We start from the raw sequence: 15,230 nt of genomic DNA on the forward strand, positions 1-15,230 counted from the left end.
CAAACATGCTCCTCCCAGGAGTCTGAGTAGATGACCACGTCGTCCAAATACACGGCACACCCTTCCAGACCTGAGACCACCCGATTCATTAGCCTCTGGAAGGTGGCTGGAGCATTCCGCAAGCCATCACTGTATAAGAAAACAAACCAGAGTTATTATAAAGGCAGCAACCTCACAAGCTCTTTTGGTAAGGGGTACTTGCCAATATCCCATTAAAAGATCAAATTTGCTGACCCAACTTGATCAATACAGTCCTCCATCCTAGGAAGAGGGTAAAGGTCTGCTTTAGTAACATTGTTAACTTTTCTATAATCAGTGCAAGGTCTGAATGTGGAATCAGACTTTTTGACCAAAAGACAGGGTGAAGGCCAATTTGAACAACATGGCTCCGCAATACCATTGTCCAACATATACTGCACCTCTGTTTCCAATTGCAGTCTCTTCTCCTCAGATACACGATAACATTTCTGTTTGATAGGCTTAGCATCTCCGATGTCTATATCATGCTCAATTAAGTGGGCTTGCGACAGTGTCAGAAAACAAAAAAGAGCTACCAATTCATCACGTTTGAGTCTAAATTATCTTCCAAAACCCCAAGGTTTTGCAAAGTCTGGGAGTTTTTCAACCGACCTTGTAAGACCTCATCCGAAACCCTAACGTCCTCCTCTTCTCCCCCCTCCACCAAATTAAAGACAAGATGCAGTGACTGGAGCAGCAGTCAACGCTGACCTCACCGCTGGAGTGCCTTCAACTTTGCTTAGATCCCGAGAGTGATAACATTTTAACAGGTTCACATGGCATAATTTAGAGGACTTCCTATGACTAGGGGTTTCAATAAGATTGTTCAAATCTGACACTTTACGCAACACAGTGAAAGGACCACAGTATTTTGCCTGAAAAGGTGAACTTACAAGAGGCAGAAGAGAAAGTACCCGATCACCGGGACTAAACTCAAGCAGCTCAGCCTGTCCGTCATATTTCAGTTTCTTTCGCCAGTTCACCAGCCCTATACAACTTCAACCTAAAACCATTTACATAGTCAATGAGGTTCTGAGGTGGTTCCTCAGGCAAACAACCATCCTGCAACACTGCTAAAGGCCCACGCACCTTATGACCAAACACTAAGTCATTTGGGCTGAACCCTGTGCTTTCCTGCACTACTTCACAAGCAGCTAGTAACAGCCAAGGTAACCCCTCCCAATCTGCAGACAGTTCTGTATAGTATGCACGAAGCAAGGATTTTAAAGTTTGATGAAAACGTTCCAAAGCTCCCTGGCTCTGGGCATGGAACGCAGTAGACTTGTGTTTACCTCCCATTTATTTGCTCAGGTTCTCAAACAGCTTAAAGTTAGTTAGACCCCTGATCTGACTGGATGATTTTTGGAATCCCAAATGTTGAAATAAATTGAGTTAACGCTTAAACCTCTTGGAACTACCGCTCCCGGATCCGGGAGAATTGTCATCAACTGACACTAATTAGCATAACGCAACGGACAAAAAAAATATTCATATTCATGAAATCACAAGTGAAATATATTGAAACGGAGCTTAGCCTTTTGTTAATCACCCTGTCATCTCAGATTTTGAAATCAAAAATCAGAAAAGCAATCAAATTAAATTGTTTACCTTTGAGCTTCGGATGTTTTCACTCACGAGACTCCCAGTTAGATAGCAAATGTTCCTTTTTTCCATAAAGATTATTTTTGTAGCCGACAGCCTCGTTTGTTCTTCACGTTTGGCTGAGAAATCCACCGGAAATTGCGGTCACGACAACGCCGAAAAATATTCCAAATTAGATCCATAGACAGAAACATGGCAAACGTTTTTTATAATCAACCCTCAAGGTGTTTTTCAAATATCTATTCGATAATGTATCAACCGGATCAGTTGGCTTCTTAGTAGGATAGAGAGAAACAATGGCCGCATTTGTCTATTACGCACATATCAATCTGAGAGCCACCAGCTGACCACTGACGCAATGTTGTCGCTCACTCATTTTTCAAAATAAAAGCCTGAAACTGTCTTGTGACACTAGACACATTAGGGAAGCCATAGAAAAATGAATTTTGTTGATATCCCCTTCACTGCTCAATAGGGACGCATAGGAACGCAGAGGTTTCTAAATAAGAGTCACTTCCTGATTGGATTTTTCTCAGGCTTTCGCCTGCAATATCAGTTCTGTTATACTCAGACAATATTTTTACAGTTTTGGAAACATTAGTGGTTTCTATCCTAAGCTGTTAATTATATGCATATTCTATTATCTGGTCCTGAAAAATAGCCCGTTTACTTTGGGAATGTTATTTTTCCAAAAATGAAAATAGTGCCCCCTAGTTTCAAGAGGTTAACTACTGATTTTGAAGTTATGGTACGCAAGGAAAAAGCTGCCGGATATCTAGTTGCTTGACACATAAGTTAATAAGTAGCTATGACCTGACTTGGACCTTGGTAAAGGCCCAACACAATCGATAAGATGCTCAAAAGGTTGCCCTATGGCTGGTTTGGCTTACCTGTGCGCTGACACGTATGACAAGTTTTAATAAACTCAGCTACATCTCGCTTTAAACGTGGCCAGAAAAAATAACGGAGTTGCGATCAGAAGTTTTACGAACACCCATATGACCTGCCACATCACCATGTGAAGTTTGCAACACTTTATTTCGCAAAGTAGTAGGTACAACTATTTCAAAGACTGGTTCTCCTAGACCCTGATCATAGTGTGGAACTATGGACCAACAGCCCATCAAGAAGAAAATAACACTGAGCACTATTCCTCGCCACTGAATCAGGAACAACTTTATCAAACAGATCAGCCAAGGTAATATCGGCCTTTTGCTCAGCCATCAATGAATCTCTAGAACTAGTCAACTGTTCTGTCTGGAGTTTGACTGGCAACTCAAGACTTTCTGGCTTACTCTCAATCTCCTTACAAGAGGCTGTGCGGGTAACCACACAAACTGGAAATACCTCAGGAGACAGTTTTGATCTGGAGATTCCCTTGCAGGGGACACTGAAGGTTGCTTCTTACAGATGTTTAGTTTGCCATCTGCCCACACCTTACTACCTGCCAAGTCATTCCCCAAAATCATGTGGACTCCCTCTACTGGCAACTGGGATCTAACCCCCAACATCTACATCACCCTCTACCAGACCACATTTTAGGGTAACTTCATATAAAGAGAATGAACTAAACCCATACCACATACCATTACACAACTGCCAGTATCAGACTCTTTAGAGAATGGCAAAACAGATTCCAGAATAAAATAATCTAAACCTCCAGTGTCTCTTCAGATCTTGATTGAAACATTTTAGTTGTCATCTACCAGGGACACTACACCATCTGAAATAAAGGCTGAAAAATCAGTGGGAAGACTGAGAATCAAACTTAACTAGTGGCTGTAACAGGAGCTGCCATCACAGGTTTAACTTGACCTGACTTGTTTTATTTAAGCAGGTGACAATCTTTCTTCCAATGTCCTTCAACTAAACAGTAGTGACAGGTATTAGCATTAACCAGTGCTTTAAGTCCTCCAGACCCAAACGTCTGAGGCCTTTGGAAAGGAACCCCAGAAAAAGGTGACCTATTCCTAGGAGTAAAGTTATGTCACCATTTGACTCAAAATGGCTTTTATGTGTTAGCCGGTACTCATCTGCAAGCATTGCTGCATCACTTGGAGACTTAACTTTACATTCATTCATTCATTCATGTATGTAGCAACCTGGTCAGACACAGAATTATCGAACTGTTCAAACACAATCAAATTAGACAGACCCTCAAAAGTACTTACTTCAGAAGCTGTACACCAACAATTAAATGCAGAAGTCAAATCACGAACAAGCTCAGAATAGGTTTGTGAATCTAACTTTTTCCTGTAACGAAAATGTTGACGATATGCCTCTGGCACAAGCCTGGCACAAGCTCGTAGACCTTCAGAACTGCTGATTTAACTTTAGCAAAAACTTTACTGTCAGCTACACTCAGTGCTGCAAAAGCCTCACGTGCTTTACCTGTAAGTACACATTGCAACAACAGTCATGTCCAAATCTGACCAAGCTTTAGCTTCCACAATACGCTCAAATAAAGCAAAGTATGTGTCTGGATCTGACTCATCAAATTTAGGCAACAAAGATTCTGTGAAACATCAAACTGTGGTAGTCCTTCTGGTCTATTAGCATTTCTCAATCGCACTCTAACTGCATTTGCAACAGCTCCCTCTGCGGCTCAAAACTGAAAACTTGCACCCTCACTACTAGCAGACTGACCCCCCCAAAAAAAACATTTCCCTAAGACCCTGCTTTAATCTAGTTTTAAATTTTTAAAAATTAGCAACAATCTGATGTTCAGAAATGTCAATTAACTGCTCCTTAGTACACAACTCTAAGGCTACTTCTGAAGGAGCTTGAACAAAACTACTCAGAATGGAAGACATTTTCCTCAACCGATACAACTATTACAAATGCTCAACAAAAAACACACAACTCACCTGCTGTCAGTCTGGGTTCAAGGACAGGAGCCACACCCCACTATCCTCCAAAAACAACTAACTAACTGGCCCTATGACAAAATGTTAAAGTAAACTAAAATATTAAAATAAGACTAAAGTACAATTAACTTTAACTTACGGATGAGCCCCCACTTGTCACAGGCCGGCTCATAGCCTGTGGCAAAAATGAAGGGACATGAACAACAGGTACAGGCCAATCAAAAAGGTTATTTATTATAAACCAAAAACTATTAGCTTTAAACAAAGAAAAAGGAATGAGGTGTGAAAGTATCATAATGTAGGGTGTATGTAAAGTGCAGGGATACGTGAATCTGTTTGTGTGAATATGACTGAGTGAAAACTACGTAAAACTACAAAGGAACAAACAAAACAGGATCATACCTGGAGGATCAGAGAGATGAGAGTGAAGCAGTTTAAATACCCTGAGCCCAGGTGGCTCCAATCACTAATGACCCACTTTTCCTGGAGGAGGAACTGCCCCTACATTGCAGAGGAGGGACCGTGACACAATGTCCATTGCTCATGTTTCTTGGCCCAAGCAAGTCTCTTCTTATTATTGGTGTCCTTTAGTAGTGGTTTCTTTGCAGCAATTTGACAATGAAGGCCTGATTCACGCAGTTTCTTCTGAACAGTTGACATTGAGATGCGTCTTTTACTTGAACTCTGTGAAGCATTTATTTGGGCTGCAATCTGCGGTGCAGTTAACTCTAATGAATTTATCCTCTGCAGCAGAGGTAACTCATGAGAGCCAGTTTCATCATAACGCTTGATGGTTTTTGCAAATGCACTTGAAGAAACTTTCAAAGTTCTTGAAATGTTCCGGATTGGCTGATCTTCATGTCTTAGTCATGATGGACTATCGTTTCTCTTTGCTTATTTGAGCATAATATGGACTTGGTCTTTTACCAAATAGGGCTATCTTCTGTATACCACTCCTACCTTGTCACAACACAACTGATCGGCTCAAACGCATTAAGAAGGAAAGAAATTCCACAAATTATACTTTAACAAGGCACACCTGTTAATTGAAATGCATTCCAGGTGACTACCTCATGAAGCTGATTGAGAGAATGCCAAGAGTGTGCAAAGCTGTCATCAAGGCAAAGGGTGGCTACTTTGAAGAATCTAAAATATATTTTGATTTGTTTAACACTTTTTGGTTACTACATGATTCCATATGTGTTATTTTATAGTTTTGATGTCTTCACTATTATTCTACAATGTAGAAAATAGTCCAAATAAAATCCCTTGAATGAGCAAGTGTGTCTAGACGTTTGACTGGGGGTAGTTCTACTAAGCTATTTGGAATTGTTTTAAGATGGTCATACCAAGGATCATTTAGCTTTCTGATTTTGAATTTTAGGACCCCTTTAGGTATAAACAAAAATATACCAGTCTCAACGTCAACAGTGAAGAGGCGACTCCGGGATGCTGACCTTCTAGGCAGAGTTCCTCTGTCCAGTCTCAACGTCAACAGTGAAGAGGCGACTCCGGGATGCTGACCTTCTAGGCAGAGTTCCTCTGTCCAGTGTCTGTTATTTTGCCCATCTTAATCTTTTCTTTTTATTGGCCAGTCTGAGATATGGCTTTTTCTTTGCAACTCTGCCTAGAAAGCCAGCATCCCAGAGTCGCCTCTTCGCCGTTGAGACTGGTGTTTTGACTTATTTACTCCTGACTGTATTTAGTCTTGACATAACAAAGGGGTTGAACACTTATTGACCCAAGACATTTCAGCGTTTCATTTTTAAATTAATTTGTATAAAATTCTAAAACCTAATTCCTCTGTGGCATGATGGGGCATTGTGTGTATGCCACTGACACAGCATCTCATGCTGGAACACAACAACGTGGAAAAGTCCAGGGCTGTGAATACTTTGAGTCATTAGAAGAGGGCAGTGGACTTGTGTTATTCTAACTGTGTATCCCTTTCTCCATGTCAGAGTCCTTAGAGGAGGGCAGTGGACTTGTGTTATTCTAACTGTGTTTCCCTTTCTCCATGTCTCAGAGTCCTTAGAGGAGGGCAGTGGACTTGTGTTATTCTAACTGTGTTTCCCTTTCTCCATGTCTCAGAGTCCTTAGAGGAGGGCAGTGTGTGTAACATGCTGGCGGATCCTCCAGGACCAGAGGAAGATGACGGGGACAGGAAGGAGCTCTTTGAGTTTGAGTTCTCCAACCAACCCCTCCTCCCCTGCTACAACATCCAGGTGTCCTTGTCGCAGGGGTGAGTGTATACACAGACACACACACACACACACACACACACACACACAGAGAAATCAATATGATTGGATAGAAGCAGTGAAAGAGTACAGAATGAGAGAGTGAGATGAAAGTGACAGATTGTAAACCAAGACCATTTGTTAATCTCTTGTGTGTAAATCCTTGCGGTCCCAAATCCTCCCCCCACCCCCCAGGTCCAGGAACTGGCTTCTCCTCTCAGATGTTCTCCGGAAGCTGCGGATGTCGGCCCGTTCCTTCCGCTCCTCCTTCCCCCACATGAAGGTGGTGACGATGGCTGAGGCAGAGTTTTACCGCCAGGCCTCCCTCTCCCAGCTCTTCTCCTGCCCAGACGAGCTGGAGGGCTTCCAGCCAGACAGCAAGGAGCTGCTGGACCTGGTGGAGGGGAGTGCTGAGCTGGCCGCTCTGCTGGGATCCACCCTGGAGTGCCTGGATGACCGCTGGGACGAACCCCTGGAGGCTAACGTTAATGCTAAGGCTAATGTCAATGGGAACATTAGGGCTATGGCTAATGCTAAAGCTAAGACTAACTCTAAGACTAATGGTAATGCTAATTTTAAAGCTAAGGCTAACGCTAACAGGAGGTTGTTATCCCTGACCCTGAACTTTGACTCAGATTTCTGAATCCCTACTCTACAGTGGGGGTCTACGATAGGTGAATGAGTAAGACCCCTGCCCTGAGATCTGAGATGAACTCCTGCTCTGGACTGTATGGACGAACGGACAGACAGAGCAGCAGAGACCTGAACGTGTCTGTACATCAAGCGAAGATGAAGAGGCGACTGTAAATTAACTTTTGTCTTATTTTTATAAATGTATTAATATAAGTATAAATATATCTGGAAATGTTATCTTGATTTCTCTCCTGCAATTGTGTGAGCGAGAGTGTGGTTGTGTTATCATGATTGGAAGGTTGTTTGTGTGTTAAACAGTATAATATATGTGTGTGTGTGTCAGTTTATATGCCATAGTGTGTGTCTGAGCACTGAGGCAGCGCTTTGAATGTCGCATTTTTTGTTCATAGGAAGCACATGATGAGGATCAGTTGTATAGTTTTTTGTTCTCCTCAGAGTTAGCACTCTCATCACCCTCAGGGGCTGTTTTGTACCTGTGTTCAATCTGCTTCTCATTTAGTCTCTCATTTCACTTGCAAAACTGAAGAGATGTGTTTTTGTATAATATTAAAGGTTTAAAGATGAGAAGATATTCGCCCTTCGGTACAGAACTTGTACATAACAGGGTGGCTATTGCAGAACAGTAGCAGTTATACTATTTGTGGTTTTTTTTGTAATTAAAATATCTCATTTGTATTTATATTTTGCCAGCAAAATTATAAAAATAAATCTTAACATTTGCAAGAAAGTTTATCTGAGTGTTATGCTCCACATTTTGTTATTACTATAGAAGGGTTTACATGGACCCAGCTAATCTTTGAACATAAGGCACATTCTGGCATTTCAAGACCAAATCTGTAGCCTGGACCTACGAAGACATCCAGACAGTTAGTGCACATCCAAAGTTGGGCGACTTCAATATTTAATCTGTACACTTTTACCTACATACAGGAGCTACTTGTTTAGCTCCCAAGTGGCGCAGCGGTCTAAGTCACTGCATCTCCGGTTCGAATCCAGGCTGTATCACAACCGGCCGTGATTGGGAGTCCCATAGGGCGGCGCACAATTTGCTCGGCATCGTCCGGGTTTGGCCGGCATAGGCCGTCATTCTAAATTAGAATTTGTTCTTAACTGACTTGCCTAGTTAAATAAAGATTAAAATAGTGTAGCTAGGCTGTTCTGAGCCACATCCTGAATGATCAACAATAAGGGGTTGGAGGGGAGAAACAGTAGCCTACGCAAGTAAAGTCAAACTCCCTCAAGCCAAATGAAGCCAACAAAGTAAAGAAAACACACAGCATACCGTTTGCTATGGATAATCACAAAGCTTTGGGGGGAGCACTGCTGCTACCTCGCTCTCAAACCAAGGTGCTTGAATTGAGGAGCAAACTGCAGTAGAAGATATTCAGCAACTCTTGGAGGACAATGGAAGTAAATGCAAAAAAGCTTGTTCATTGTTAAAAGTGAAAACACACCGCATGGCGCCGACAGAGATGGTCACCTCGTTTCAGGTCCTTAGAAAACTATGCAGTAATTCGTTTTTTAAAGTTTTATTTCTGACATTGTTAGCCCAGAAAACCTCAAGTGTTATTACATACAGCCGGGAATAACTATTGGATATAAAAGCGATTATGACCAGGAATACAACTTTCCCGAAGCGGATCCTTTGTCATGGGATCTTATCCCAGAGGCCGACCTAAAACAACGAGGTCGCCACAGGAAAGGCAGGCGGAGCAGCCTACTGGTCAGACTTAAAAGGCGAGCCCACCATCCACCGCTTCCGAGCATATTACTCACCAATGTCCAGTCTCTAGATAACAAGGTGGATGAAATTAGGACACAAGTTGCCTTCCAGAGAGACATCTGAGATTGTAACATTCTCTGTTTCAGGGAAACATGGCTCATTCGGGATATGTTGTCAGTCGGTACAGCCACCCGGTTTCTTCATGCATCGCGCTGACCGAAACAAACATCTCTCTGGTAAGAAGAAGGGCGGAGGTGTATGCCTTGTGATTAACGACTCATGGTGTGATCCTAACAACATACAGGAACTCAAGTACTTATGTTCACCTGACCTAGAATTCCTTACAATCAAATTCCGACCGCATTATCTTCCAAGAGAATTATCTTCGATTATAATTACAGTCGTGTACATCCCCCCCATCCTGAGGCTGCATTTATTGTAGCTGGGGATTTAAAAAAAGCTAACTTGAGAACAATACTTACTAAATTCTATCAGCATATCGAATGTGCGACCCGAGCTAGTACCATTCTGGATCATCGCTACTCTAACTTCCGAGATGCTTACAAAGCCCTCCCCCACCCTGCCTTCGGCAAATCTGACCAGAATGCCATTTTGTTGCTCCCAGCCTATAGACGGAAACTAAAATAGGAAATGCCCGTGCTCAGGTCTACACTGCTCATCTGACCAATCAGATTGCTTCGATCACATGGACTTGGATATGTTCTGGATCGCCTCAGACAATAACATTGATGTATACACTGATTCTGTGAGCGAGTTTATTAGCAAGTGCATCGGAGACAATTAAAACCTTTCCTAACCAGAAACCGTGGATTGATGGCTGTATTCGCGCAAAACTGAAAGCTCGAACCACCGCTTTTAATCATGGCAAGGTGACTGGAAACATGACCGAATACAAATAGTGCAACTTTTCCCTCCAAGGCAATCAAACAAGAAAAGCGTCAGTATAGAGACAAAGTAGAGTCGCAATTAAACGGCTCAAACACCAGACGTATGCGGCAGGGTCTACAGTCAATCATGGATTACAAAAAGATAACCAGCCCCATCGCGGACATTGACGTCTTGCTCCCAGACAAATTAAACAACTTATTTGCTCGCTTTGGGGACAATACAGTGCCACTGACACGGCTCGCTACAAAAGACTGTGGGCTCTCTTTCTCCGTGGCCAATGTGAGTAAAACATTTAAACATGTTTACCCTCGCAAGGCTGTCTGTCGGCCCAGACGACATCCCTAGCCGTGTCCTCAGAGCATGCGCAGGACAAGCTGGCTGGTGTGTTTACGGACATATTCAATCAATCCCTATCCCAGTCTGTTTTCCTCCCATGCTTCAAGATAGCCACCATTGTTCCTGTTCCCAAGAAAGCTAAGGTAACTGAACGAAATGACTATTGCCCCATTGCACTCACTTCTGTCATCATGAACGGCTTTGAGAGACTAGTTAAGGTTCATATCACCTCCACCCTACCTGATACCCTAGACCCACTCCAATTTGCTGACCACCCCAATAGGTCCACTGATGACGCAATCGCCATCACACTGCACACTGCCCTATCCCATCTGGACAAGAGGAATAACTTTGTAAGAATGCTGTTCATCGACTACACCCCAGCATTTAACACCATAGTACCCTCCAAACTTGTCATTAAGCTCGAGACCCTGGGTCTCAAAACCACCCTGTGCAACTGGGTACTGGACTTCCTGACGGGCCGCCCCCAGGTGGTGAAGATAGGAAACAACATCTCCACCCCGCTTACCCTCAACACTGGGGCCCCACAAGGGTGCGTTTTCAGCCCTCTCCTGTACTCCCTGTTCACCCATGACTGCATGGCCAAGCACGCCTCCAACTCTACCATCAAGTTTGCAGACGACACCACAGTGGTAGGCCTGATTACCAACAATGACGAGACGGCCTACAGGGAGGAGGTGAGGGCCCTTGGAGTGTGGTGTCAGGAAAATAACCTCTCGCTCAACATCAACAAACCCCCCCCATCCACATTGACAGGACAGTAGTGGAAAAGGTTAAAGTCTAAGTTCCTCGGCGTACACATCACAGACAAACTGAAATGGTCCCCCTTCACAGACAGCATGGTGAAGAAGGCGCAACAGTGCCTCTTCAACCTCAGTAGGCTAATGAAATTTGGCTTGTCATCCAAAACATTCTCAAACTTTTACAGATGCACAATCGAGAGCATGCTGTCGGGCTGTATCACCGCCTGGTACGGCAACTGCACCGCCCTCAACCGTAAGGCTCTCCAGAGGTTAGTGAGGTCTGCACAACGCATCACCAGGGGGCAAACTACATGCCCTCCGGGACACCTACACCACCCGATGTCACAGGAAGGCCAAAAAGATCATCAAGGACAATATCCACCCGAGCCACTGCCTGTTCACCCCGCTATCATCCAGAAGGTGAGGTCAGTACCGCTGCATCAAAGCTGGGACCGAGAGACTGAAAAAACAGCTTCTATCTCAAGGCCATTAAATAAAGCCACTTTAATAATGTTTACATATCCTACATTACTCATCTCATATGTATATACTGCATTCTGTGCCATCTAATGCATCTTGCCTATGCCGCACGGCCATCGCTCATATAAACTCGGCAAAAAAAGAAACATCCCTTTTTTAGAACACTGTCTTTCAAAGATATTTCGTAAAAATCCAAATAACTTCACAGATCTTCATTGTAAAGGGTTAAAACACTTTTTACCATGCTTGTTCAATGAACCATAAACAATTAATGAACATGCACCGAAGAAATGGTTGTTAAGACACTAACAGCTTACAGACGGTGGGCAATTAAGGTCACAGTTATGGAAACTTTCTACTGACTCGGAAAAACACCAAAAGAAAGATGCCCAGGGTCCCTGCTCATCCACGTGAACGTGCCTTAGGCATGCTGCAAGGAGGCATGAGGAGTGCAGATGTGGCCAGAGCAAATAATTGCAATGTCTGTACTGTGAGACGCCTAAGACCGCGCTACAGGGAGACAGGATGGACAGCTGCTCGTCCTCACAGTGGCAGACCACATGTAACAACACCTGCACAGGATCGGTACATCCGAACATCACACCTGTGGGACAGCAGGATGGCAACAACAACTGCTCCGAGTTACACCAGGAATGCACAATCCCTCCATCAGTGCTCAGACTGTCTGCACTAGGCTGAGAGAGGCTGGACTGAGGGCTTGTAGGCCTGTTTTAAGGCAGGTCCTCACCAGACATCACCGGCAACATGTCGCCTATGGGTACAAAGCCACCGTCGCTGGACCAGACAGGACGGGCAAAAAGTGCTCTTCACTGACGAGTCGCGGTTTTGTCTCACCAGGGGTGAGGGTCCGTTACACCGAGGCTTGTACTCTAGAGCGGGATGGATTTGGAGGTGGTCTGGTGGGGTGTGTCACAGCATCATCGGACGGAGCTTGTCATTGCAGGCCATCTCAACGCTGTGCGTTACAGGGAAGACATCATCCTCCCTCATGTGGTACCCTTCCTGCAGGCTCATCCTGACATGACCCTCCTGCGTGGCAAAGCCGCCAGCCATACTGCTCGTTCTGTGCGTGATTTCCTGTAAGACAGGATTCACAGTGTTCTGCCATGGCCATCGAAGATCCCGGATCTCAATCCCATTGAGAACGTCTGGGACCTGTTGGATCGGAGGGTGAGGGCTAGGGCCTTTCCCCCAAGAAATGTCTGGGAACTTGCAGATGCCTTTGTGGGAGAGTGGGGTAACATCTCACAGCAAGAACTGACAAATCAGGTGCAGTCCAAGAGGAGGAGATGCACTGCAGTATTTAATGCAGCTGGTGGCCACACCAGATACGGTTACTTTTGATTTTTGACTCCCCCTTTGTTCAGGGACACATTTTTCCATGTCTGTTAGTCACATGTCTGTGGAACTTGTTCAGTTTGTGTCATTTGTTTTATCTTATATTCATACAAATATTTACACATGTTAAGTTTGCTGAAAATAAACACAGTTGACAGTGAGAGGACATTTCTTTTTTTGCTGAGTTTATTTATGTGTACATGTTCTTATTCGTCTCTTTACATTTGTGTGTATTAGGTAGTTGTTGTGGAATTGTTAGATTACTTGTTAGATATTGCTGCATTGTCGGAACAAGAAGCATTTCGCTACACTGGCATTAATATCTGCTAACCATGTGTATGTGACCAATAAAATTTGACTTGATTTGTTTTGATTTGATTTACTGCTCTTGTGGTGGTGTCAGATCTACAAAGAAAGTAAATAATTTGACATCAAATGTGATAAAGCTGACCAGGGGCAGACTGGGACAAGGATTCTGCCCTGTAATTTTATCCACACCGGCCCACTTCACTGCATGCACACCATCTCGTCAACCCACTCACCCAGTCTGTCTGTGTTAAGCCTTATGTTATTAAAACCAAGCTAACAACTTTGGCTATATTGCAAATTAGTGCCTGTCATAAGTGTTCCCCTGAATGAACACCTACCCTCAGTATTAATTACTGTTACCAGACTTTTCTCCTGGTGTTACTGGTGCCACTAACTTTTACAGTGGGTGGCACCAGCCCTTGATTTGGTCGATGAGTAACCATCTGATAAAGTAATTCATAGTGTTTTATTAAGAAGTATCATAAATAGACTACTGAGCTATTTAAGAAATAAGTTCTGTCATCTAACACGTTCAAGCAGGAATGGATGATTCAAGATATTTTGATGGGAAACCCAATCCAGTGATTGTCATGAAGTTTGGGTTGACAATTAGTTGATATTTTACTGTCAAAATAGGACTCCAGAATATCCTGATCTTGTTGTTCTATAGAGATGTATATTTTTGTTCACTAACTAATATCATAGGCTAATGAATTTGGGGAAGTTTGTGTTTTATTAGTGGTATGTACAGGATGCACATGGTATGCACCGTCCAACTAAACACTTACCTGCAGTTTCCTTCTCGACAATACAACAACAATAAGAAAATAAGAAAAGATAAGAATACGAACATAAAGTAAATTGCTCAGTAGAGTATGATACAGGGCACAATTTATAGTCCAATATTTACACATGTATCAGGGAAGGGAGGTTGGGGGACAAGTGTTTAAATTGAGCAGTATTAGCAATAGTAAATACGATTCTTGTATCAGCAGTTGTGATATGTGTGAGTGACCGCATGTGTGCTGTTTGCTGCTGCTAGCGGCTGTAACGAGCCGCAAAAAACACTCAAACTGGACAGTTTTATCTCAATATTTTCATTCAAAGACTCATTCATAGACACTTACCGACAGTTGTGGCTGCTTTGCGTGATGTATTGTTGTCTCTACCTTCTTGCTGTTTGTGCTGTTGTCTGTGCACAATAATGTTTGTACCCTGTTTTGTGCTGCTACCATGTTGTGTTGCTGCCATGTTGTGTTGCTACCATGTGTTGTCATGTTGTATTGCTACCATGCTGTGTTGTCATGTGTTGCTGCCATGCTATGTTGTGTTAGGTTTCTCTTCATGTAGTGTTGTGTTGTCTTTCTTGTCGTGATGCGTGTTTTGTCCTATATTTTTATTTATATTTTTAATCACAGCCCCACAGGAGGCCTTTTGCCTTCTAGTAGGCCGTCATTGTAAATAAGAATTTGTTCTTAACGGACTTGCCTAGTTAAATGAAGGTTAATTAAAAATAAAATAAATAAAAATATAAACTGTCTCTGAGCCTGTTGGCATCAGACCTCATGCTCTGACACTGTCTGCCTGACAGTATGGGAGAGAACATCTCATGGCTGTGTGGGGTCCTTTGTTGGTATCACACCTGATGCTCTGACACTGTCTGCCCGACAGTATGGGAGAGAACATCTCATGGCTGTGTGGGGTCCTTTGTTGGTATCACACCTGATGCTCTGACACTGTCTGCCCGACAGTATGGGAGAGAACATCTCATGGCTGTGTGGGGTCCTTTGTTGGCATCAGACCTCATGCTCTGACACTGTCTGCCCGACAGTATGGGAGAGAACATCTCATGGCTGTGTGGGGTCCTTTGTTGGTATCAGACCTCATGCTCTGACACTGTCTGCCCGACAGTATGGGAGAGAACATCTCATGGCTGTGTGGGGTCCTTTGTTGGTATCACACCTGATGC

General features: G+C 43.4%; 1 protein-coding gene across 5 annotated transcripts in view; it reads left to right on the plus strand.

Annotated features, from left to right (window-relative positions):
- LOC110520505 (BCL-6 corepressor) overlaps positions 1 to 8,113 on the plus strand; it is a 75,994-nt gene extending 67,881 nt beyond the window's left edge. For 3 of the 5 annotated variants that reach the window (XM_036975056.1, XM_036975057.1, XM_036975058.1), the window contains 2 exons: positions 6,579 to 6,729; positions 6,923 to 8,113. In XM_036975056.1, the coding sequence (XP_036830951.1) occupies positions 6,579 to 6,729; positions 6,923 to 7,370 (599 nt within the window). In that variant the 3' untranslated portion in view covers positions 7,371 to 8,113. Of the gene's footprint in view, positions 1 to 6,448; positions 6,502 to 6,578; positions 6,730 to 6,922 lie in introns of those variants that run through there. The other 2 variants (XM_036975059.1, XM_036975060.1) reach the window with 2 other exon arrangements.
- Positions 8,114 to 15,230: the final 7,117 nt, after the last annotated feature.

Source organism: Oncorhynchus mykiss, chromosome 3 (genome assembly GCF_013265735.2).
Source record: "Oncorhynchus mykiss isolate Arlee chromosome 3, USDA_OmykA_1.1, whole genome shotgun sequence".
In the NCBI taxonomy this organism is placed as follows: Eukaryota; Metazoa; Chordata; class Actinopteri; order Salmoniformes; family Salmonidae; genus Oncorhynchus; species Oncorhynchus mykiss.